This window comes from Danio rerio, chromosome 15 (genome assembly GCF_052040795.2).
Source record: "Danio rerio strain M-AB ecotype USA chromosome 15, GRCz13ab, whole genome shotgun sequence".
In the NCBI taxonomy this organism is placed as follows: domain Eukaryota; kingdom Metazoa; phylum Chordata; class Actinopteri; order Cypriniformes; family Danionidae; genus Danio; species Danio rerio.
This window is the reverse complement of record NC_141035.1, coordinates 9,182,081-9,206,681: the sequence shown is the minus strand read 5'-3', so window position 1 is coordinate 9,206,681 and position 24,601 is coordinate 9,182,081. Positions and strand designations below refer to the sequence as shown.

At 36.1% G+C, this 24,601-nt stretch overlaps 1 protein-coding gene across 10 annotated transcripts in view; it reads right to left on the bottom strand.

Annotated features, from left to right (window-relative positions):
• The window catches only part of cadm2b (cell adhesion molecule 2b), a 462,115-nt gene that overhangs the window by 21,333 nt on the left and 416,181 nt on the right, over positions 1–24,601 (bottom strand). For 5 of the 10 annotated variants that reach the window (XM_087283243.1, XM_087283248.1, XM_087283244.1 and 2 more), the window contains exon 9: positions 4,480–4,506. In XM_087283243.1, coding sequence (XP_087139369.1) covers positions 4,480–4,506 — 27 coding nt within the window. 10 annotated transcript variants of the gene reach the window in all.

Here is a 24,601-nt window from a genome sequence, read left to right as displayed (position 1 = left end):
CAGTTTTGGTAGAACTATTCCTTTAAACCAAAAAAATGGATACTTGTAGTATAACAAAGTTCATGAAACATGTGGGGCCAAGCAGTGGCGCAGTAGGTAGTGCAGTCGCCTCACAGCAAGAAGATCGCTGAGTCGAGCCTCAGCTCAGTTGGCATTCCTGTGTGGAGTTTGCATGTTCTTCCTTCGTTCGCGTGGGTTTACTCCGGGTGCTCCGGTTTCCCCCACAGTCCAAAGACATGCGGTAAATGTGAATTGGGTAGTCTAAAATGTCCTTAGTGTATGAGTGTGTGTGTGAATGTTTGTGGATGTTTCCCAGAGATGGGTTGCAGCTGGAAGGGCATCCGCTGCGTAAAAACTTGCTGGATAAGTTGGCGGTTCATTCCGCTGTGGCGACCCCGGAATAATAAAGGGACTAAGCCGACAAGAAAATGAATGAATGAATGAAACATGTCTTTCTTTTTGTTGATGGATGGAGCGAGAACATACTGAACTCTTTTCGGAAATGGAACTAGTTTGTGGAAGTAAAGCTTCAGTCGGTAGAAATTCCATTAGAGATCATTAGACTCATTCAGAGAAGCTAACATGTGGCCAAAGACGCAAGTCATTTTGCTTGAGCGTTAATGAATTCCATTAAGATGCGTGCGTGTGAAAGGCCAGAGGCACAGAACCAGTGTTTTCCACAGCGCACACAAAAAAACACCCAGACAGATTCTTCATCCATTTCAAATGAACATTTGCATCCAAATAAATCGCTGTGGAATTAATTAATGCTGATTTCTTGCTTTACAATTTGTGGCAAAGACCCTGTGAAATTGCGCACAGACATGTCTGCGGAGATGAGAAACGAGGTCCGTTTTAATTTGCAATATTATCGTAACGTGCCAGGTTCAAAACAAGTTAAGCTCTATTGACAAAACTTGTTGATTAACACAGAATACAATTTCAGTCCATTTGTATAAGCAAGCGTAAGCTGTGTTTACATTAATGCACAGAACTCTGGAGGGAATTGTGCGTTATTTTTTTAAAACAGTTCCACATATGAAGCATATATACAGCATTTGCACTGTTATCTCCGCTCATATTGCAGCTCATGCTGGCTTTACTCTCAGCGGATTGTGGTGTGGGTGGCATAAAATATGATTAGATTTTTTAAAAACAAATTATGCTTGCTAATTATTCAAATCGGTTCTCTCCTGGGAGAGCGGGCTAAGGAAAACTGACCTATGACAAAATAGTTCAAACACATCGAGGTGGAACATTCAGCACAGAGACCGCAGCGAAACAGACCACCAAGCTGGAAATACAAATCAATGGTTCACAAAAACAAAACAGAACAGGACGTAAACGGCACATACCAAAACAAAACATGTTCTCAAAAGGCCATACCATGCACACACTGATGACATATAATAACATGTTCTTATGCTAGTCGGTTATAGGAAGCTAAACAAAATTAGACTTTGTCTCTGTATGTGTGTGTGTGTGTGTGTGTGTTTAAGAATAGGATAACACTATCATTTATAAAGTAGTATTGGTTTCTTCACATTCAATTTGGCTGGGTATTTAAGATAACAATAAAAAAAAACTAATTAAGAGAAGGAGACGAGAAAAATAAGTGTTTTCTTTTTATTTTTCGCATTTCTGTTTGCTTCCTTTCTGGGTCAATGACGGTTTGCATTTTGTGTTAAAGGAGTATAAATGCAAAAAATGTCAAGATGGTATAAACTTTCTGTGATGATTCGATATTATTACAGAAATAGCTGAAATTGTAGTTTGATAAATGTATGTATTTGCATATAAAAATCAAGGGTAGTTGACAAATGTCAAGTGGTGTGACTGTGGGAAAACTTTTTAAATTCAAAAATAAAAACGCATGATATCTGTCATACTTTCAGAAGGCACAAACTGTTTCAAAAGATACAGTTTTGTACTTGAAGGGTTTATATAATTATGTAAAAGATTCACACTGATACCTTAAAGGTATTAGTACCTAAAAAGTACACAAATATCACCCTAGTGACAGCTTTTGTACATTTATTTTTGAGAGTGCTGGTGCTTCTGAATTAAATTATATGAAAGAAAATAAATAAATAAACAAATAAAATTCACTGCTAGGCTTAAGAAAAATATTCATATTTACAGTTTGGGCTGAATAAAATAGTTTTCATTTTATTCAATTTGATAGTTTTATATGTTTTTTTTCTGAAGGTGTAAGAAATAAATTCAGTACCTGAGATTTGACTTTTAAGGTAGCAACAACTACAAAAAAAATGTAAAGAAACATCTCTTGGTTGAATGAAATGGTTCTGTGCAGTTTCATTACTTAAAAGATAGTGTTTGTCTGTTGTAGGTGTAAAAACACTTGAAAAAAACTTGATATTTGATAGTGAAAATGGCATAAAAGCTCACTGTTTATTTGAAAAGCACCTGACATCAGATTTAAAATTTGGGAAAATTCTAAAAGATTATACAGTATTAATTCATCACATAGATACTAATAAATATATTATTTTGTTATTTAAAATATATAGTTTTACTTTAAGAAAAATAATTTAAGGAAACCTCAATGATACCACTTGACATCATTGATATTAAATGGTTATACCATTTGACATTTGTTATTAAAGTGGCATTAAATAAATAATTTTTAGGAACAAGCATATTAGAAAATGTCAATAATATTTAAGAATTCCAAGGTTATACCATTTTACATTTAACCATAAAACTGCATTACAATAATGAGAACAACATGCATTTTAAACTACATAATTTAAGATAAAAAATGTCAATATTTTTAAGAATTCCATGGTTAAACCACTTGACATTCGACCTTAAAATTATATTATTATTTTTTACGAACAAGCATTTTAAACTTCATAACTTCAGCAAAAAATTATTTGAACTTCAAATGCCATTAAAAACATTTAAGAACATAAATTATAAACTACATTATTTCATCAAAAATGTCAATAATATTAAGAAATTCTATGGTTATACCACTTGACATTCGACCTTAAAAATGGCATAAAAAATATTTAAGAACATGCATTTTAAATTGCATCATTGCAGCACAAATGTCAGTAATTTTTAAGTATAATATTTAAGAATTGCTGAAAAATTAATTATTGATATTTGACCTCAAAATGGCATTTAGAAAATGAAGAACATGCATTTTAAACTACATAATTTCAGCAAAAAAGGTCAATAATTTAAAAAATTTGTGGTTATACCACTTGACATTCAGCATTAAAATGGCAATAAAATATACATTTTTAGGAACATGCAATTCAAACTTCATAACTTCAGCAAAAATATCAATAACATTTAAGAATTCCATGGTTACACCGCTTGACATTTAACCTTAAAAAATCCATTAAAAATGCATTTCAAACTGCACTATTTCAACAAAACATGTCAATAATAATTAAGAATTTAATGGTTATACCTCTTGACATTTCACCCCTAAAATGGCATTATTATATTTTTTTTGGGGGGAAAATGCATTTGAAACTACATAATTTCAGCAAAAATGTCAATAATTTTTAAGAATGCCATGGTTAAACCACTTGACATTCGGCTTTAAAATGGCATTAATATATATATATATATATATATATATATATATATATATATATATATATATATATATATATATATATATATATATATATATATTATTTTTTTTATTTTACACAATTTCAGAAAAAAAGAGAATTCCATGGTTATACCACTTGACATTTAAACTTAAAATGTCTTTATAAAATTAAGAATATACATTTAAACTGCATTATTTTAGCAAAAATGTCAATGATATTTAACAATTCTGTGGTTATACCACTAGACATTTGAACTTAAAATAGCATTATTTTATTTTAAGAACAAGAATTTTAAACTACATTATTTCAGCAAAAAATGTTAACAGTATTAAGAAAATCCATGTTTAAACCACTTTACATTTGAACTTAAAATGCCATTAAAACATTTTTAAGAACATGCATTTTAAACTACATAATTTCAGCAAAAAAAAAGTATAACATTTAAGAATTCCATGGTTATACTACTTGACATATGCTATTAATAATGTACAAGTACATGCATTTTAAACTACTATATTTCAAATATTATTTTCTTTTTGTATTTCATTCAGTGCAGAGCTCTCCTCTGCCATTGACCCTTCTACAAAATAACCTATAAGTTTTAACTCTCCAGGCTCTTCCTAACAGAAAACACGATTCATTTCCATTCCCTCCCGACAGTAAGTAGGCCAAAGGTTTAAGCATCCCTCGTGTGAATGACGGCACCATGGAGCACCATGACATTTGACAAAGATCAGCAGTGCTCCCATGCAAGGCAAATGGCTCCCAGCTCATGCTATGGAGGAGGTTAATTGGCGAAACCCGAGCCACCAGTCCACAAGCCACATTACAGCACCCTGTCCCGCAATGATGATACCAGCACTCCAGCAAAAAACATATTTACCTGTAGTTGTACCTGGGAAATCTTTAGCTGTCGGCCATGGACGCAGACAGAAAGGGGCAGTAAGGGAAGACAAGGGTGAGGACATAAAACAAGGGAGAGAAGGGGAAAAAAAGGCCACAAAACTAAAAATCACACACACAACAAAAATGTTAGGTTATTTTAACTCCATTTTGGGTCAAATACGGACATACCCAATTGTTAGGCTGTCCATATTTGACCCAAAATTGGTTTAAATCAACCCAGCATTTTTCAAAGTGCAGTAATGAAGACATTAATCGACCGCATTAACCTGCAGTCAGGATGATCGAACGTTGGGACGACATGATGGATTCAAGTACATGCTAACACATCCTGAAAAACACAGCCATTTGGACATATTCGTAAGTATACATTGATGCTAATCTCCGATGTCTGCTGCGTTGCTCTGTAATGATGCTACTTATCATGCAAATCGCTCCGTATTTCAAACCAATGGAGCCAGTTAATGCCAGTTTAGTCATTTGAGTTACTAGCCTCTTTATCATACGCAGATTGAGAGGATAAAAAATCAGGGCAATGGGTCTCATTCGGTAATTGCTTGAGTGAAATCTGCATACCAATGTCTTCATGAATAAATCGTGAGTTATCAATAACGTTCATGTCAAAGATTTTGAGTAAATTTTCAATAGAATGTAGATGTGTGTGCTAAAAATTACCCTACTTTGCAGCCCTATAGTTTGATTACATTTTTTTTTATTTGAAAAAATAAAAAATAATAAAAAATTCAAACAGAAATATAATACATAAAAAAATATTTAACAATAAATACATTTCAATATGGTCGAAAACGGAATGGGATGAAGCATTAGTATTTTCCCACCCCATTATCATACACATCATTCATCATTAATTGAAATTCTATCATACCTTTCTCATTTTTTTCTTTTTTCTTTTTCAATCAATTATTTATATTCCTTTAATAATAATAATAATAATAATAATAATAATAATATATATATATATATATATATATATATATATATATATATATATATATATATATATATATATATACATACAACTTTTTAAATTGATTAATATCCTGACATTGTTTGAGAATCTGTTCCATAATTTCACAACAAACAGACATATACAAACTTTTTAAAGTTGTCCTTGTTTTCAACCTCCTAAGATTTTGTTCTTCCCTCAGATTATATTCCCCCCCCCCCCTTCTTACTTCAAAAGACTTTTGTATTCATTTTGTATCTGTTTTCGATCCATCTTGCAGTGTAAACACCACAGCAATAGAGCGCCACCCCGTATAGTCATGCAGTGTGAAAACATCTGTGACGTGACTTATTAGAAAATTGTGCAGTCTGAACTCGCCATACGACAGCATATGCAGAACGTCAAAACACGTGACTACTTTAAGTTTTTAGTAACTATAACTTTGACTTTTTATTCAGTTTGTGCTCTCATGGCACATCATCTTGCTTTTTACTACAAAGACACTGTTTTCACGCATTATTAGCATAGTAAACACTGTAAAAAAAGGGCTCTGGAAGAAACGGTGACATAAATAAATAACCATCTATAATTCAACACGATTGTGTCATTGAACTAAATGTGCTCTATAAGATGTTGTTCTGAGGACTCTTTCGTTTCAAAATAAATCATGATCTACAGCAGTGAATGCGTGTGTGTCTTGTTATTACGATGATAAGTATATCTAAGGAGCATGTTCTGTTTTTACACAAATTTAGCAAATACATTCCTTATAAGCTTCCCATTGAAAAAACAACTAGCTACAATGGCTGCTTGAGGGTTGTAGCTTTAGGTTGATGTCTGGTTCCCCTTAGGATGGGGAACTTCAATGCTATAGTGGATACCTTGAATCAGATGCGATGGGTAATGTTATCTATCGGCAGGACCGTAAGCCTGTTATGCCCACCGAGCCATCCACATCTGCTGCTCCTTGCTGAGGGTGCTCGCCTACGAGAGCTGCCTCGCCCCCAGCTGCACATCCGGCAAAGCAAGCACATCGAGCACCTCGGAAGCAGGTAGCCCCACTTGCCCAGGGCGCCGTTAAGTCCGGTAAATGGACCGCGAACCGTCCCTGAGACAGGCCATCTGGAGAAAAGGGAATTAGCTCTTTTCCCGCTGGAAGGCCGGGCCCCATTTCCAACGGCACTTTTCAGTGCCACGAAAAATCAGTAAAAGAGTACTTTTCCATTTCCCCAGATGTGACAGACCAAACTCTGACAGTCTAGGATGCTATGTCTTCCATCTCGCAGGTTCTGTGGATTTCGCCAGTGGCTCACACGCTTTGAAAGGACAATCTCCTTTTTTTCCACCTCTCGAGTCTCCCCTCCGGAGCTTGAGTGCGAGGTGAGAGTGAATCTCTTGCCTTCAACACTTCTACGGGACCCCATCGCTTCCCCGATCAGCACACCCAGTCCATGCTGCCCCACTGCTGGCACATCAGCGTTTGTAGCAATGAGTCCAATAGCGAGAGCTCGGCTTGACTGGTTAGCGTGGGCCAGTTCTTTGGGGTGGCTCATATGCACAATCAGACTCGGATATGCGATTCAGTTCGCGAAATGGCAAATCTCAGGTATGTATTTTACCAGAGTCAGCCCCCTGTCTGCCCCTGTCCTGCCAGAGGAGATTGGTGTCCTTCTGGTGAAGGATCCAATTGAGTTGGTCCCTTCAGCCGAGATGGAGAGCGGGTTTTACTTTACTTCATTGTGCGGTTTGCATTCGAAAGTCGAGCTTGGCAATACAAAATCCTCCCCTTCGAGCTCTCTCTGTCTTCAAGAAGCTTGTGGAGGGTGCCTTAGCGCCCTTTCCGCATACTTAATTATCTTGATGACTGGCTGATTTTAGCCCACTCTCGGGAGCAATCGATTATGCACAGAGACAAGGTGCTCTGGCACTTTCACCTGTTGGGGCTTCAGGTCAAACAAGAAAAGAGCAAACTCGCCCCCGTGCACAGGATCTCTTTTCTCGGGCTGGAGCTGGACTTGGTCACAATGACCGATCAATGACGATCAAGTCCCCAGACGTGCATGGCACGCGGGCACACACTGAGTCACTGTTACTGCGCTGACTCGCCACTCCCTTAGCCTATGAAACGACCCCTCGTTCCTACAGGCCAGAGTGCCTCTAGGACAGGCGTCCAGTCATGTTGTTGTTTCAACAGATGATTCCAGCACGGGCTGGAGGGCTGCGTGTTGCAGGTGTTGCGGACCTGTGGAAAGGAACCCAATTGCATTGGCATATCAATCGCCTAGAGCTGTTGGCAGTGTTCCTCGCTCTCCGTTTTTTTTCCAGTGCTGGACCAGCAGCACGTGCTGGTCAGAACGGACAGCACGGTGTCAGCGGCATATATCAACAGCATGGGGTGTATCCGCTCTCGATGCATGTTTGAGCTTGCCCGTCGTCTGCTCTTCTGGAGTTATACACGCCTGAAATCGCTGCACGACATTCACATTCCAGGCAAGCTCAACTGTGCAGCCGATGCGCTCTCACGGCAGCCTTTACGATCCGGAGAATGGAGACTCCACCCCGAGTCTGTTCAGATGATATGAGCGCGATTCAGGGAAGCCCAGATCGATCTGTTTGCTTTCCCCGAGAATGCCAGTTGTTCTTTTCCCTGACCGAGGGCTCTCTCAGCATGGATGCACTGGCCCACATGTCTATCTAGTTGCACCTCTCAGGGACAGGGCACCATCTGGCACCCTCGCCCTGATCTTTGGAACCTCCATGTGTCATCCTTTGTGCATTTATCTGGATGGCACCCAGAGTTTTAGATAATCTGAGCAGCTCTGTCTGTTTGGTGGTAGGCAGCAGGGAAGTGCCGTATCTAAACAGAAGTTGGCCCACTAAATAGTGGGAGCCAGGGCGAGCCGTGTCCCCCAGCAGTTCGCGCGGAGATATGTGCGCTTATTCAATCCGTCAGGAAAGTTCCCCGCTTAGCTGAGCCCTGCAGAGATTCCTCTGAGGCCCCAGAACTGACTCAGCAGATGAGCCACTTGCTGACCCATTACGTTGTAGGTCTGCTCTCTCTTCAGCCAAAAAAAAAAAAAAATACCTCAGCCTTGTTCTTGCTGTGCTTATATTGTTTAATTGATTGTAACAAGCATCAGCTGCTCAAGCTGAAGCTGCCAACTCATTGGCATTTTATTGGCTTGTTTGTATACTCTTTCAGATGATTGGCTTTCTGAACGAAATCCCCATAAGTGGATTATCCACTATAGCATTTTCTTTCGGGGGATGAGAGTAACTTTAGTAACCAGAGAGTTTGAAAATAATACTCTGTTCTTTTTGATCTAATCTATTTGTAAACACTGACATGTTCAAAAATACCGCCCCATTGCATCCACGTCCTGACGCTGGCCAAGAGGATTTAAATAATCTCAAATCTTTTTATGAATATTCAATTTTGGGAGAAATACGCTGCTTTAAACAAATGATGTTGATCATGTTTATGCTAGAAGAGAGCTCTCTGGTTTATTCTAAAAGATTTTAATTTGCATTCTCAAGATGAACGAAGGTCTGAGTGGATAGGAACGATGTGAGAATTAAATAACATAATTTTCCTTCTTTTTCTGGCTGAAATAACACTTTAAGGTACAGTATGAACTGTCTTGTCCCTATGCACTTGTTTGTCCATGGTCCAAGAACTACATCTACCTTGCCATCTACCGAAACAGTGCAGATGTCTGATTAGCAAAGCCTTTTATCTCTCACCTCCATGACACACACTGACAAGTAGAATTTCATCTGTGGCTAGTCTTTTTTCCCCCATCTTCTTCTTCACTGGAGCAAAAACCTTTTAGTCCAATTTGTGCAATAAGAGGGAAAAAAAGAGTGTCTGATGTAAAAAGGTGGAGGTGATGTGAAGTGGCAGCGAGAGAGATGGAGAAAGACAAGCGATGGGAAGATGGGAAAAGATCAACATTGGCGCTGCAGTTCAAACGGTGTGTGACTGTTGGCGGCTCATTTCTGCTGCGGGCTGAGTGTGTCTCCCTCAGGGTTTCTGATCTGGGTGTAGCTCACGAAGGCTGTCAAGAATATGTCAGGGCCATGTTTCACATCAAAATCAAACGAAAAACCCAATTACATTTTCGCTTGAAGAACATTAGGTATTTCGTTCTGTTGTTGGTTAGATATTAATGTCACTAAAAGCTACACTGTAAAAAAAATGTAATTGACAGTTTCTGTTGTTTTCTGTTTATTTACAGTTGTGAATTGCATTGTGAGAGCTTGTCCTCTGCTCTGTCGACTTTTGATGTTGAAAATGCAACTCTACACTTTAACAAAGTGACTTTTACTGATATTTTAGTAGTTTAAAATAATAATAAATAATATATAGAGAAGTCTGTAAAATAACAGAAAAAGTACTGTAAGTTTATTACAAGGTTTTTGTAGTGTAATATAAAACACAAACCCAGACAACATATAACTTTATACAACAGTTCTGCCTGGCTCGCGAATTTAATTGGCTGATATTTTGCAAGCACTCATACAGCCTCCTCACCCTTGTGGTGTATTTCTCCGCCTACATAGAGAGACAAGCAGAAAAGGAAATGTCTCGATACAGTTTGGCAAATATTGCTGCTGTTGGACAACATAATGTACTTTTGAGAATGTACTTGTTTAGATTGCACTGCAATTTATTTATGAGGATCAGCACATCTGCAGCCATCAGCATCCAAAGCAAAAAACTTGACGATTAACCACCACAAGATGGTACCACAGAGTTGGCACCACAGAGACAGCATAAAAACTCATCAAATTATTATAAATCAGGTAAGTGACATTCTAAGTTGATCTCTCTGTTTTGTTTGTTGTAGTGCTGTATTTATACTTATAATCTAATTATATCTAATTATATACTTATAATATAAACTAAGCATATAAAGTATGGCTGTAATTTACAAGCAAAGATTCTGACAGAGGAACGTGCAGCAGACGCTTTACAAAAGGGGGGAAAACACGTCAAACTTATGAAATTTGAGGGCTCATGGACGCAGGTTAAAGGCAGAGAATAGGGCTGTGGCTGTCTTTGACAGCTTGTGACTTCATCTGCCACTTTCACTACAGTACATTTACATGGACACCAATACTACGCTTTTATGATTAAGATAATACTGATTAAGAGTCTACCATGTAAACAGCGATTTTTGATTAGCTTAAAGGATCACGCGAATCCCAAAATGAGGACGTTTTTCTGTCCGTTCGCCATGCGGTCTCAAATACCATTAAAACATCCTGAATGAAAATCTGCTGAATGAGAGTAAACGGGTGAACAGCAGTTAGTCTAAAGATTAAAAATGAAACTGCATGAAACTCTGGAAGAAACAGAGAAAAGCTTGGTGATGCGACATTAATTGTTTTATACTAAAATTTTTCGTTTAAAGCCGCGGTTTTATCCACTTTTTTGCAAGGTAAACACACGCAGGACCAGAGCAAGCTGAACTGGCGCTCTAGGCAAACGGAAATCATGCCGCCCTCGAAAGTGACCATTTAGTGAATGAAAGTTAGAACCGGGACGTTCGCTCACTATTCTGCTGCCCAAGGCGGCCATCTAGGTCATCTCTATGCACACGCTATCCCTGAACACACGTCGGCCACAACAGGAAATTAAAATAAAACTGCAACTGCGTTATTTGCAATATTTTTTTAATGTGTTAAATATTTAAAAGTAATCATGTGCGTTAACGCGCTAATTTTGACAACCAATATATATATATGAATTTTTTTTCTTTTTTAAATATTTCCAGAATGATATTTAACAGATCAAGAAAATTTTCAAAGTATGTCTGATAATATGTGTGTATATATATATATATATATATATATATATATATATATATATATATATATATATATATATATATTTTTTTTTTTTTTTTTTTTTCCTAGGGAAATTCCTATTTGTTTTATTAAGGCTAGAATAAACAAAGTTGAAAAATAAATATATATAATAATAAAAAAATAAGAACAAAATTTTTTGCCCCTTTAAGCAATTTTTTTCTCGATAGTGTAGAGAACAAACTATCATTATACAAACACTTGCCTAATTACCCTGACCTGCCTAGTTAACCTAATTAACCTAGTAAAGCCTTTAAATGTTACTTTAAGCTGTATAGAATTGTCTTGAAAAATATCTAGTAAAATATTATTTTGTGCCATCAGGGCAAATATTATATATATATATATATATATATATATATGTGTGTGTGTGTGTGTGTGTGTATGTATGTTTGTTTAAATATAAATTAATTCTTTACTTTCTGAATGGTATTTTTATATGTTTACTTCTTTCTGCACCTCAGGCATGTACTGTAGTAGGAAAAATATGCAGATAATATTTATGTTTATTTATGCAGATAACATTATGTTCTTGTTTGATCTTGTCGTCTCTGTTTTCTTCACATCTTGAACTCCTCTGATCATCCACATGCATAAATGTATGTATTTAAAAAAAATTTGCATTTCAATTTATTCCTATAGGTTGTCTTAATTTGGGACACAGTGTGTGGAGGGTGATCTCACATTTAACGTTACTGAATAATACTGGTACACTTAAACCATGGGATTTATATCCAGTATTTGTCTGCTTAGTTGAAAACACTTCTGGATATAAAGTTTTTTTTTTTTTTATATATGGACCGCATCAAGCTACATATTATTTTGCGTTAAATGAATGAACCGACTTATGGGCTGCATAAAAACGTGCTGGATAAGTTGGCAGTTCATTCTGCTGTGGCGACCCCGGATTAATAAAGGGACTAAGCTGAAAAGAAAATGAATGAATGAATGAACCGACAACCTAAATTGGGATACTTTCAACATCATGTTTAATAGAGTGTAGAATCTCTAATTTTTCTGACCTAGTTCATTTGATGTCTTTAATGGCTGCAATATGCTGTGTTTTTTGCCAACTGGCAAACCAGGTTGTTAAAATATCATTGGCTAAAATGGCATTGGGTGGGATCACACAGACTACTAAAACTTGAAATGCATTTGAAGCACATTTGCAAGTAAAACAGAGAACAAGAGTTGAGTTACAGAAGTAAAAATCTATTAATTTTAACCATTAATAAGTATATTTTTAAGTAAGACCAGACTATTGCAAGCTCTAAATTGATACTCATGAATTAAACTTAAATGTATCAACTGAATAGGTCAGTTGTTCTTGATTCTGTGCAGGGATGTCAACCAGTCAGAGAAGCAGATCAAGCAAAGAGACATATTTTGCAATACATTTGAAGCAAATTGTTTCTGTAGAGGGGGAGCATCGTGGCTTAGTGGTAAGCACTGTCACCTCATAGCAAGAAGATCACTGATTCGAGTCTCGGCTGGGCCATTTAACATTTCTGTGTGGAGTTTGCGTGTTCTTTCAATGTTCGAGTGGGTTTCCTCTGGGTGCTCTGGTTTTCCCCATAGTCCAAAGACATGCGTTATGGATGAGTTGGATGAATTAAATGAGCCATAATGTATGAGTACATGTGTGAATGAGTGTGTATGGGTGTTTCCTAGTAGTGGGTTGCGGCTGGAAGGGCATCTACTGCGTAAAAAAAAATGCCAGAATAGTTGTTGGTTCATTCCGCTGACAACCCCTAATAAATAAAGGAATAAGCTAAAGGAAAACAATAAATGAATGTATGTTTCTGTCGAGGGGTGGCACCTTGGCTTAGTGGTTAGCACTGTCCCTTCACAACAAGAAGGTCGCTGGTTTAAGTCCTGGCTGGGTCAGGTGGCATTTCTGTATGGAGTCAGCATGTTCTCTCCTTGTTCGCATTGGTTTCCTCCGGGGTGCTTAAGTTTCCCCCACAGTCCAAAGACGTGACTGTGATATGGGTAAATTGAATAAACTAAAAATAATGGCTGTAGTGAATGAGTGTGAGTATAAAACAGTGTGTATGGGTGTTTTTCAGGACTGGGTTGTGGCTGGAAGGACATCCGCTGCGTAAAACATATGCCAGAATAGTTGGTGGTTCATTCTGCTGTGGTGACCACTGAAATAGAGACTAAGCTGAAGGAAAATGAATGAATGTTTCTGTAGATACAATCAGCAAAATGGAATAGTTTTATATATATTTTTGCAGTGATTTAAAATATGTTTACTCGCATTTGCCTATTCTTTTTTGTTTCAAATCAAGTTTGCATTGTTGTGATTCTCCTTATAGCTGTGACAAAGACTTCTTAAAAATCTAAATGGGGAAAAAAAAATAGGGGAAAAAAATGAATGGGAAAAATATTTCTGGAACCATTGTTGATGAAAAAGTGAGTGGTTATGAATGCATTTTACCACAGTTTTTTTGTTTGTTTTTGTGAAAAACAAACAAAAAAATATTATAGTATTTTTATGCTTTAATAAAGTAAAAATAAAAATTAAAAACAGCTCAGGCTCATTGGAAACAAATGCCTTAGCTACATTTTTTGAGAATGTAAAATACTTTGCTTCGAGTACGATTCATTACATGTTTCGTTACATGCACTTGCTACATTTTTGCAATTCTGAAATATGTTACTTAGGGTATGTTTTTTGTATGTTTCAGATACACTTATTTCGCACAGCTCCAGGTTAAGGCGTCAGCAAACTACTTACCTACAACCTTCCTTAAACCCAACCAATAGTATTATCCACACAAATAATTTTTTCTATTAATTTGCAAACTACTTCTTTGAAAGGAGCTGAAACAACACAAATCTGGAGATTTTTTGTTTCGACTTAATTTTTTTTATGTTCAATCCATTCAAATGTGTTACGTTAATTTAAACAATTTGTGTTGGGACAGCATTAAATGCACAATTTTTTTCCACAGTACACATAGAGATAAATTAAAGACATTGATAAGTGGTTTTGTGGTATTTTTTTGTGTTGTACAAAAATTCTTTATTCGTTTATTCTGTAATAGCATGTCCCTGTAAAAGGGTTGTCACAATATTGGAATTCGGTACCAATCTGTCCTGAAATTTTAAAAACGTCAATTTCCAGCTAACATTTGAGCGCTGACATTCTTAAACACTGCTGATTTGCCACTGTATTCGCATGCTCAACAGAAATGACTGTGATTGGCCATGAAGGTCATCAGTTCACCAAACTCACTGTTGTTTAGTGAGAGTAAACATAGATACAGGCATCCTGGAGCATTTTAAAGTCATGTCGATCAACTGGTTTGTCTATAAGCTGACATACGAGCGATCCGCTAATGAATCTCAGGTTGAAAACTCTCCAGTTCTGTATCTGTGGTTTATTTATCTGATGCATTTTACAGCAGTTTATTTTAGTGTATGTTTTAATCCCTTACATAACAAAAGGGTATACATTTTCCCAGAGTGTATTGTTCATTCATTCATTTATTCATTCATTCATTCATTATCTTTTTGGCTTAGTCCCTTTATTTATCTGGGGTCACCACAGCGGAATGAACGTCCAAATTATCTGCATATGTTTTATGCAGTGGTTGACCTTCCAGCTGCAACCCATCTCTGAAAACCTCCATACGCACTTATTCACACTCATACACTACGGACAATTTAGAATACCCAGTTCATCTGTACCACATGTCTTGGACTGTGGGGGAAACCGGAGCACCCAGAGGAAACCCACGCAAACACGGGGAGAACATGCAAACTCCACACAGAAACACCAACTGACCCCGCTGAGGCTCGAACCAGCAACCTTCTTGCTGTGAGGCAACATCACTACCTACTGCACCACTGTGTCGCACAGTGAATTGTTGAGTTTTTTAAAAATTTCAAACCATTTTCCCAAAATGTGTGTCAACAAAAAACAAATTGTTACCAAAAAATCATTCCGCTAGCTAAAACTCAGAAAAGTGATGGCCAAATTAAGACTCAAATCACCCCAGAGTGGATGAAAACTTCCCCAACAGTACATAAGGGTTAAGAACGTGCTCAACAGTACTCAAATGTTAGCAGGAAATTAATGTTTTTACAATTTCAGTATTGATTGGTACCAAACTCCAGTATCGTGACACCCCTACCCTGTAACATTGTTAGTGGGAAATGAACAAAATTCGCTTGCCTCATCCTGCCTCATAGTGTTCATTTTACCAAAAAACTGCATTTGTTGACGAATGTTTTTGAAGATTCAGAAATGCATTTCCAATGAGCTTGTTTTGAATAATACTTATAGTTCTTTGATATGTTTGTATATTTAATTTTATTTTAGGTCTAAAGTGAAACCGTTTCTTACACTGTAAAACCCAACAGTCATCTTTATCAGTTGAAATGAGTGTAGTTAACTTAAAATTTACTGAAGGTTAATTCTACTCATTTGAAAAAAGTTTTAAACTAAGCACTGAAGGTAATGAGTTAATTAAATATCTAATTTCTTCAACTTAAATGTAGTAAGTTCACAGTACTCGCATATATTCGTTTTTGAACTCAAATGGTTTGTAGCAATCTGTTTCCTCAAACGGTTTGAGTTGCCCTAACTTTTTAGGTTCAGTACTCAGTTCTCTTCATTTTTTGGGTTTTACTGTGCTCAAATTGCTTCATGTACTCAAATGGAGTAAGTTCACAGTACTCATTAGGATTAGTTTTTGAACTTAAATGGTTCGTTGCAATCGGTTTCCTCAAATGGTTTGAGTTATCTGAACCTTTTGGGTTTTACAGTAGATTTAGCATTAAAAATGTGACCAGAGCTTGTTTTTGTTTGATTGACCCCTTCACCTTATCACTTTGCCTAGCTTTAGGTAAAAGCAGCATTATTATTTAATTTATTTTCTCCTATTCAGTTTGACCAAGGCATCTCCTTCAGTTTCTTAATGTTTAATCCTTAATGTCAACTTCAGAATCTTAAGCATTTGCTAGTTTCCACAGCCTGGACTTCAAACGCGGGTTGTTTTGGTCTCGCCTGCCCTTCCTTTACATGTCTCTGGAACTGATTACTGATACATAATTAGCTCTTTAAACAAGACCTGAGACTAAAGAGGAAGTATAAATAAAACTCAGCAGTTTTTAAGAGATTTGGCGAGGATTTCATTTAGGGTTAGACTGCCTCACAAGTGCCTCTGGAAGCATTTCATCCCTTGCTCCCGATGCATTTCTAAAAAGATGTCAATTTTATGGATGTTTGCACGCTTTTTTTTCCCCGAGCAAGTAAACGCAACTCTTTTTCATCTGTTCTCATGGTTTTAATTGAGAGAGGGCTGGTGGAGAGCACACGCTGATTATAGGAAGCGCCCAATAAATATTTTACAGTTCCAAGCAAGAGCTGGATTAAACCCATGAGACATAAATGCTGATGCTCATTTAAAAGTCAGAGGAGAACCGGAGGCTGTGAGTAGCCAGAGGGAGTCTCGTCTGCTCAGACCCACTGCTGGCTACAATTAGACCATACATTAAACCTGCCGGAGAGATGTCACAGGCCCCTCGCCAGCTCAATAACATGCACATAGGAGTGTGTGGACCAATACATGGATTTTCCCATCCAGTGGAGAAATTGCATTGGTTGTGGACACTGCTGTCTAGTCTAGAAATATTTGGTTTTTGCATGGGCTTGACTACTGAGTATATGGAGCACTTTTTCCTTTTTAGGCTTTTGACTTTCATTTATACAATAGCGAAGTGGAGAGAGTAAATGTAGAGGGGGAAGCCTGTGAGTGGCATAACTATCTATTATGCCACAGCTATAGCAGAGAAAACCATGTATACTGCATTAAACTTCTCTCATAAAGGTCCCATGAAGTGCTTTGAAAAGTGCATTTTGCATTCGGTGTTTGACATAATCTCAACTGAAAACTGAAGAAAGAGTGGGACATAGTGTAGCTCCTCTCCTTTAAAAAAAAAAAATGCTAATGGTGTTTTGTTTTATCACAGCTCTGCCATTCAGAGTGGTTGAGCTCAAGAGAATCAAATAAAAACAAATGAGAAGTGTTTTGATGGAGGCGGAGCATGTGGGATACTAGAAGTATTTGATTGGTCAAGATTTGAAACTGTAGTACAGTATGAGGTGATGTAAAAAAACAAAATGTTGATCCATTTAGGTGAAAGTGACAAATTGCAGGCCTACATGTTTATACCTGGTTTATATCTTCTAAACACAAATTTTGTTAGTGTTTTTTGAGCACACTAGATTATAAATAGCCTTAAAACTATCAATACTCTTACTAACATCTAAAACGTAACCGTAATTTCACTGGAGATTTAAGGAATTGATACATTCAAACATATACACTGTAAATGAAATTTGTTGACTTCACCTAAAAAAGTGAGCAAACCAGAACTGTGTGTGTAGTTTTAAAATCACAAGTCAGCTTAACAGTTACAATTAACAAATGGTTTACTTTTTAAAGTCAACTTAAAACACATTTTACAACACATTTTACTGTAAACATATATATAGGACTTGACATTTACTTTTTTGAAATATATTTGGATAAATTCAACGTTGGCAAGGAGAAATTACTTGATTTAAATTATGTGCTATGTGCACATGCCTCCTTAACATTTTATTTCACACATGCCTTTTTAAGGCTCAACACTGAGAAAATACCGCTTTTTTTTTCTCTGGCCACAGCAAACTAATTCTTGCTCGCCACAAATGAAACAGGTTTTAAACTAGCTAAATACAGTTGCGTACATACACTTTTTATGCAACAAAAATGTTCTTTAAAAAACAACTGACATTTAAAAAAAATTATTTTATTTATCACAAAATATACACAGTAGTTTGTCCAGACTAAAGGTCCCAGATCATCAAGTAACTATAGATAAATGGAAAGTTAATCTCCTATTAAACAATGTTACTGTAAAGGATGATAACTAAACCACATTAACAAAAATAACTACAAGCAAAATAAACCAGGAGAAAAACATTTTGTGTGCGATAGTGAAAGGATGATCACGTGCACACGGTTAACTTTAGGCCCAGTAAAAATCTGTTCAAATAATGGTAAAAGTGAAAGCAGCAACAGCAGCTGCATGCAAAAAATCAGGAGCTCTTAAAAGCAGCAGGACTGTAGTTGCATGAACACTACCTTTTTCCAATCTATTTCAAAGAGAAACGATCGTACCACTTGCGTTTTCAGGCACAGTTGTTTTGCGCAAGAAACGGGAGCTTTTAAGCGCTCGCACGCATCAAATCAGCTGTTTCTTGCTCACAACATCACCATGCACCTGATCATCCTTTCATTCAGTATCCACCTACTTTATTTTGCTCTCAGTCATGCTACTTCTCGGTTCTAAAAGCACATTTGCACGCATATTGACAAATGGTCTTAAACTAAAACTCTAATCTTTAGGGACGAGGCAGCTCTGGCAACTCAAAAATTAATTTTAACCAGCCAAAGTGGCTAGTGGGGGTCTCTGTATAACCCGCCACAGCGGAAATTTACCCGTATTTGGCTGGCTGGCGGGTGTTAATGTCAAGCCCTGAGAAGCTGTGGGGAGAATGCGGGGTGTTGAATGGCGGAGGGGTGTCGCGGACGAAGGTGAAGAGGGTTGGGGAGTCGCATAAGAAAGTGGAAGCAAACAGCGAACAGGGGAGGAGGGCGGTTGAGGAGGGGGATTGGTAAAATGAGGTGCCGGATCCGATTTCAGAGGTGCCAGATCTGGCGTTTTACGGCACAAATTAAGTCCTGGATACAACACCTTTAAATAGCATGGTGTTTGTTGTTTTTTTTTAATTAAATCGATCAATACTGGAATTGTGGAACTTTCTCTCATCAAAATAGTTAAATCTGTCGTTTTTTCAGATTTTTCTATAGTATATTTTACATGCTCTATCTTTTTCAAAACAGGCACTAGGAGATGGGGGTGCAAATAACTAAGCTATTTAACTTGTCTGGGTAAAGTTACCTCCTTAGCATTTAACATCCTTTAACACATAGCAATTCATTGATTATCCCTTACGTGTACCATATGATCTACAGGTACATCTTTTTTAAAGCATTTAAGCACTTTTAAATCCTTATTAAACAGACTTCTTTTGCACAAGTGGTTTGACTACATTAATAATTAAATGACTCATTAAGGAACCAAAATCGTTTGGTACAATCATAATTCAATTCATTAATTTCCCTTTGATACCCACTTCTAAGACTAACTTAAACAAAACTAATTAATCTTTAATAGCACATTCAAAATATTACTTTGTATTTATTGCCTTTCCTAAACACCAGAAATTTCCATTCCCATTTGTTCTCAGATAAAAATAAAAAAATAAAGGGTACCTACTTGCAGACACATTAATAAATGGACATTCAAATGGTAACTGTAGATGAATAGAGACTGTGTGATTTCAACTGACATTTATTGCCACTTGGCAGTCGTACCATTAGCAAATTAGGTTCATTCAGGAGCGAGTCGGACAACTCATCCTGAGAGGAAGGGCTTAATAAATATCAGCCGGGTGAAGGCAGACATCTAGATGAATTAGAAGCAGAGGTAATGAGTCATGTAAATGGGATTCTCCCTTTTTCTCTCTTATCCACACCTCTGTCACTTGCTTCCTCTCATTTAAAAAAAATATATATAAAAAAATAAAAACTGGAGGTCAACGCTTGACTATTTAGCCAGGTCAGTCTTTAATAGTCACCCAATTAATAAGAATGTTCTATAAAGATTTTCTCAAGGTTATTTAAATACAATATTACAATAAAAATACCATTCACACCAAGCACGATAACTATAAAAATACAGATAAATATATCATTTTAAAAATCGTTCTGAAACTAAGACCACAACCAAAAATTGATGATAAATAATACGTATGTAAAGAAACAATATCATTGAGATCACTTTCAGCACAATTTATTCCCTAGCTAATAAATATTACAACACTGACAGCCAGTCAGAAATTCATTGAAAGGGCCTGCACAATTTAAAGCTAAAGACATGAAAATTTAAAGATTATTAAAAGATAATCTTATTTAAAAAAAAAACAAAAAACTGTCCCACTTTATATTAATTGTCCTTAACTACTATGTACTTGCATCAAAAAAATAAATACAATGTACTTACTGTGTTTATAATGTATTTGAGAACACTTGTGGTGCTCTTGAACTGGGATTGGGGCTGGGTTATGGACATGTTTGGTGGTGTGGGTGGGTTTAAGGGTGGGTTAAGGTGTAGGGAATGGTCAGCAATGTGTTTACAAATGTAATTACAGAAGTTAGTTACAGATGTAATTACATACATGTATTTAATCGAGCATAAGTACACAATAAATACATGTATTTACACAAGTACATTGTAACGAACTATTAACTCCTGTGTAAGTACATATTAGTTAAGGCCACTTAATATAAAGTAGGACCAAAAAAAAAAAAAAACAATTGGCTGTACCATGGGAGGGAATGGTAAAATTGTAAATGTTGTGTAAGCCAGCCTAGTAAATCGAAGTATAAAAATAAAAGTCTCTGGCTTTTTTGCCAATTTGCTAAATTCCATATCTGATTATGCGCTCGAAATGCAATGAGGTCAAAACAATCAGATTATTATCGTTTGTGAGTGTGGACACAATTATAATTACCTTTATATTTATGGTTATTATTCTTATTATCGTGCCTTTACATTAGTAGAACTTACTTTACATTTGGACTAACTTTAATATTAATAATTAATAATAATAATAATTAATAATAATAATAATAATAATAATAATAAACATCAATAATAATAATAATAAGGGACTAAGCTGAAAATGAATGAATAATAATAATATCAATGATAATAAAATAATAATAATAATAATAATAATAATAATAATAATAAGGGACTAAGCTGAAAAGGAAATAAATGAATGAATAAACAATAATAATAATAATAATAATAATAATAATAACATATAATAATAATAATAAAAAAAAAATAATAATAATAATAATAATAATAATAACATATAATAATAATAATAAAAATAATAATAATAATAATAATAATAATAATAATAATAATAATAATAATAATAATAATAATGATAATAATAATAATTCCGTTCGAAAAAACTGGGGCTGAATGCTTAATGTTGGCTTTACATTCCCTTTTAACCCCGTTTTAAGGCAACATTTATAGTTATCAACAAACGTGTGTACATTAATGTTCTTAAAAAAAGTTTATTTATACATTGTTTATTATTATTTTTTTAAATCTCTAAATATCTTTTTAAATTTTTTTAAAGGTTTTATTAAAATAACCCTCATCTTTAGCACTGACTTTTATCAGTTGCATTTATAGAAATATAGACGAATTAAGAGTTCAGTCTTTAATTATGTTTAGTAAATGTTTGCAACTTTGCACAAACACATTAGTTAAACATTTTTTTTTCCTCTGGCCTTTTTGTAATATATAGTATGATTGTCTTATTTTAATATAACCATTTATTTCAGAACAAATAAACTGTAAAAAAAAACAAAAAAACAAATAGTTCATAACTAAAGTTATCAGCCCAGGCTCATTCGAAATACTTACCTCTATATACACTTCTGAAGAGTGCCAAATACATCCCAGGAGGTATGTTTTTTGCAGTTTATGCTTTCACGAATCCACCAGAGGCCGCTGTGTATAAGCTTTTTTAGATCTTAAATTTCTCTTGTGAGTGCCATTCATGCCTAAATTGACCAGAGACCGCTGTCGCCTGACTGACTGACCGATTGACTGACCCACCCTCCTTCCCTAAACCCACCCGGCAGTGTTTTGAAAAGCAATCCAGAAACAGAAAAGCCCTCACAGTAGGCTGACTTTTACCACATTTTCAGATTTGACCACATTCTCACCCTGTTATTTACTTGCTTATTTTAATTTTTGGCTTTTGTTTTTGTTTTATCTGCTTTCTGGAACTATTCTTTTTTTTTTTAGGGGTTTTCACCTTTATTGATAGGACAGTGGAAATATAGAGACAGGAAAGTGTGGGGAGCAGAGATAGGGGAAGGATCAGTAAAGGACCTCGAGACGGGAATCGAACTCGGGTCGCTGCAGGCACCTTGGTGCCATGTGTCGACGCACTAACCACTAGGCTATTGGTGCAGACTTTCTGGAACTATTCTTAGTAATCTCGGTCAACTCTACTCCACATCACAAGTCCGCCAACATACGTGGCGAGCCTCTGGACAAACAGGTAACATCGGAAAAGCCATCCACATGGAGGTAAGCGGTCAGCTAGTAAGCGTGTAAAGGAACAACATCATACTGCCCTGTACAGGAAATGCGGCCATAGGTTCCTCTGGCTACATACTTTGCGATCTCCAGAAATGTATATAGGGCTTTGTTGTTAGAATGAGTCTATGTTGAAAGTTTTAACATAGTAGCCATGGTAGCCATTGAGAAGTATCTGTAAATTCTGAAATAAATCAATAAACAATTTTGTTAGCATGTTTTTAAAATAACATCATGCTAACATTACACTATTTTCTCTAATACAGATTTATCTTGCTAAACTGCCATCTACACTAGTAAAATAGATCTTTGTGTGTTTTTTTGGCTTTTGTAATGTGTCCAAATGAATCTAGGCCATCGGAAAGTCATGGAGTGCTGTGGGCTTGACTTTCAAAAGGTGTCCGTCGATAAAAAAACCCTCCTGTTGAGACAAATCCCACATCTTTGTTTTTAGTACAAACCCACAAAGTATGATTTTTCTCAAAGATGGCTGTTGGGCCCATTAAAAAGCAATGCTACAAATCTGTCTCTGTCCCAGGCGCTCTGTATCTCCCTTCCAATTTTAGCTTGACAAATGTTATCCGCATTAGCAGTGGACCCTTAATTGTGTGCTCTTCTCTTGCTTTACTTTCTGATTCGGAGAACCAACTTATCATTTCTGGCTTCATCTCACTTTGGTGGCGAATACTGCAACCTCCAGCAGTTTTCACACAAAAACACTAGTAAAACTAGGCCATGACGGGTTTACTGGGTGTAAATCCCTGCTGACAAAAAAACTACAATAGAAATGATCACAGAAGTTCTAATGGTTTCCACCACAAATATCATAAAAACATAACAAAGCATCACATTTTAACCATTGAAGCAATGCATTTGAAGTTCCATGAAAGTTGTTAATGTAACTAAGAACGAACAATAGTTCCACAGCACTTATTCATCGTAAATACTTTATATTTTTAGTAAACAACAAACATTAACAAAGATAAATAAATGCTATGATAAATATATTGTTCAGTATTAAATACATAAACAATAACTAATGAAACCCTAAAGTAACACCATTTCGAGTGTTTTTTGGGACATTCCATTACGGTTTATCGATTTTTTTTCATGCCACCAGCTGAAAGCAAATAATTACCAATTTTTTTCATTAAAAGAAAACTCAACCTTTTTAGCAAATAGGCTCATTTTGCAAATCCTTTAGAGTTAAACAGTTGAGTTTCACCATTTCTGAATCTATTCAAACAATCTTCTTGCTGCCTGGAACACTTTAACTTAGCTTAGCATAGATCATTACATCGGATTAGACCATTAGCATCTCACTCAAAAATGACCAAAGAGTGCAGCACTTGAATATTGGCTAACTTCCTGAAGTTTGACCAATGTAACCAGCAGCTTACACAAGAATTGCACTTGCATTAGGTCGTTGGATGGCGGAGGGGTGTCGCGGACGAAGGATGAAGGTGAAGAGTCGGGGGTTGTCGCGGACGAAAGTAAAGAGTGTTGGGAAGTTGCGGAAGAAAGTGAACAGTGGATGGGGGTGGAGGGCGGTTGAGGAGGGGAATTCAGGTTTTTATCATCCATCCAGCTATACTAGTATAATAGAGAGGACTGCAGATCTGTTTTTTACATGACTGTGATGAATTTAGGGTTGGGGTAGGGGAAAACATTAATAAAATACTATTAATGTAAAATTTAATAAATAATATAAATAATTCTCGTTAACTTCTGGCCGCAGCCATTTGTGATCTAGCTGATTAATCATGTGGATGAATGATAACAGTCTTTTAAGTCTACCAGTAGGTGCAGAAGGCCCCTACTGGCCCATATCTATCAACTAATAACCACTGATAACGCCCATTCAAACAAATAATAACATTCAAATCGACTGGGTTTTCTGGGTAGTCTAATGGCTTTTTTCCACTGAGTAGTACGATGGATTATGGATGGATTATGACAGAATTACTTTCAAACAAGAGGTTACATGTGCTGCTGAAGATTA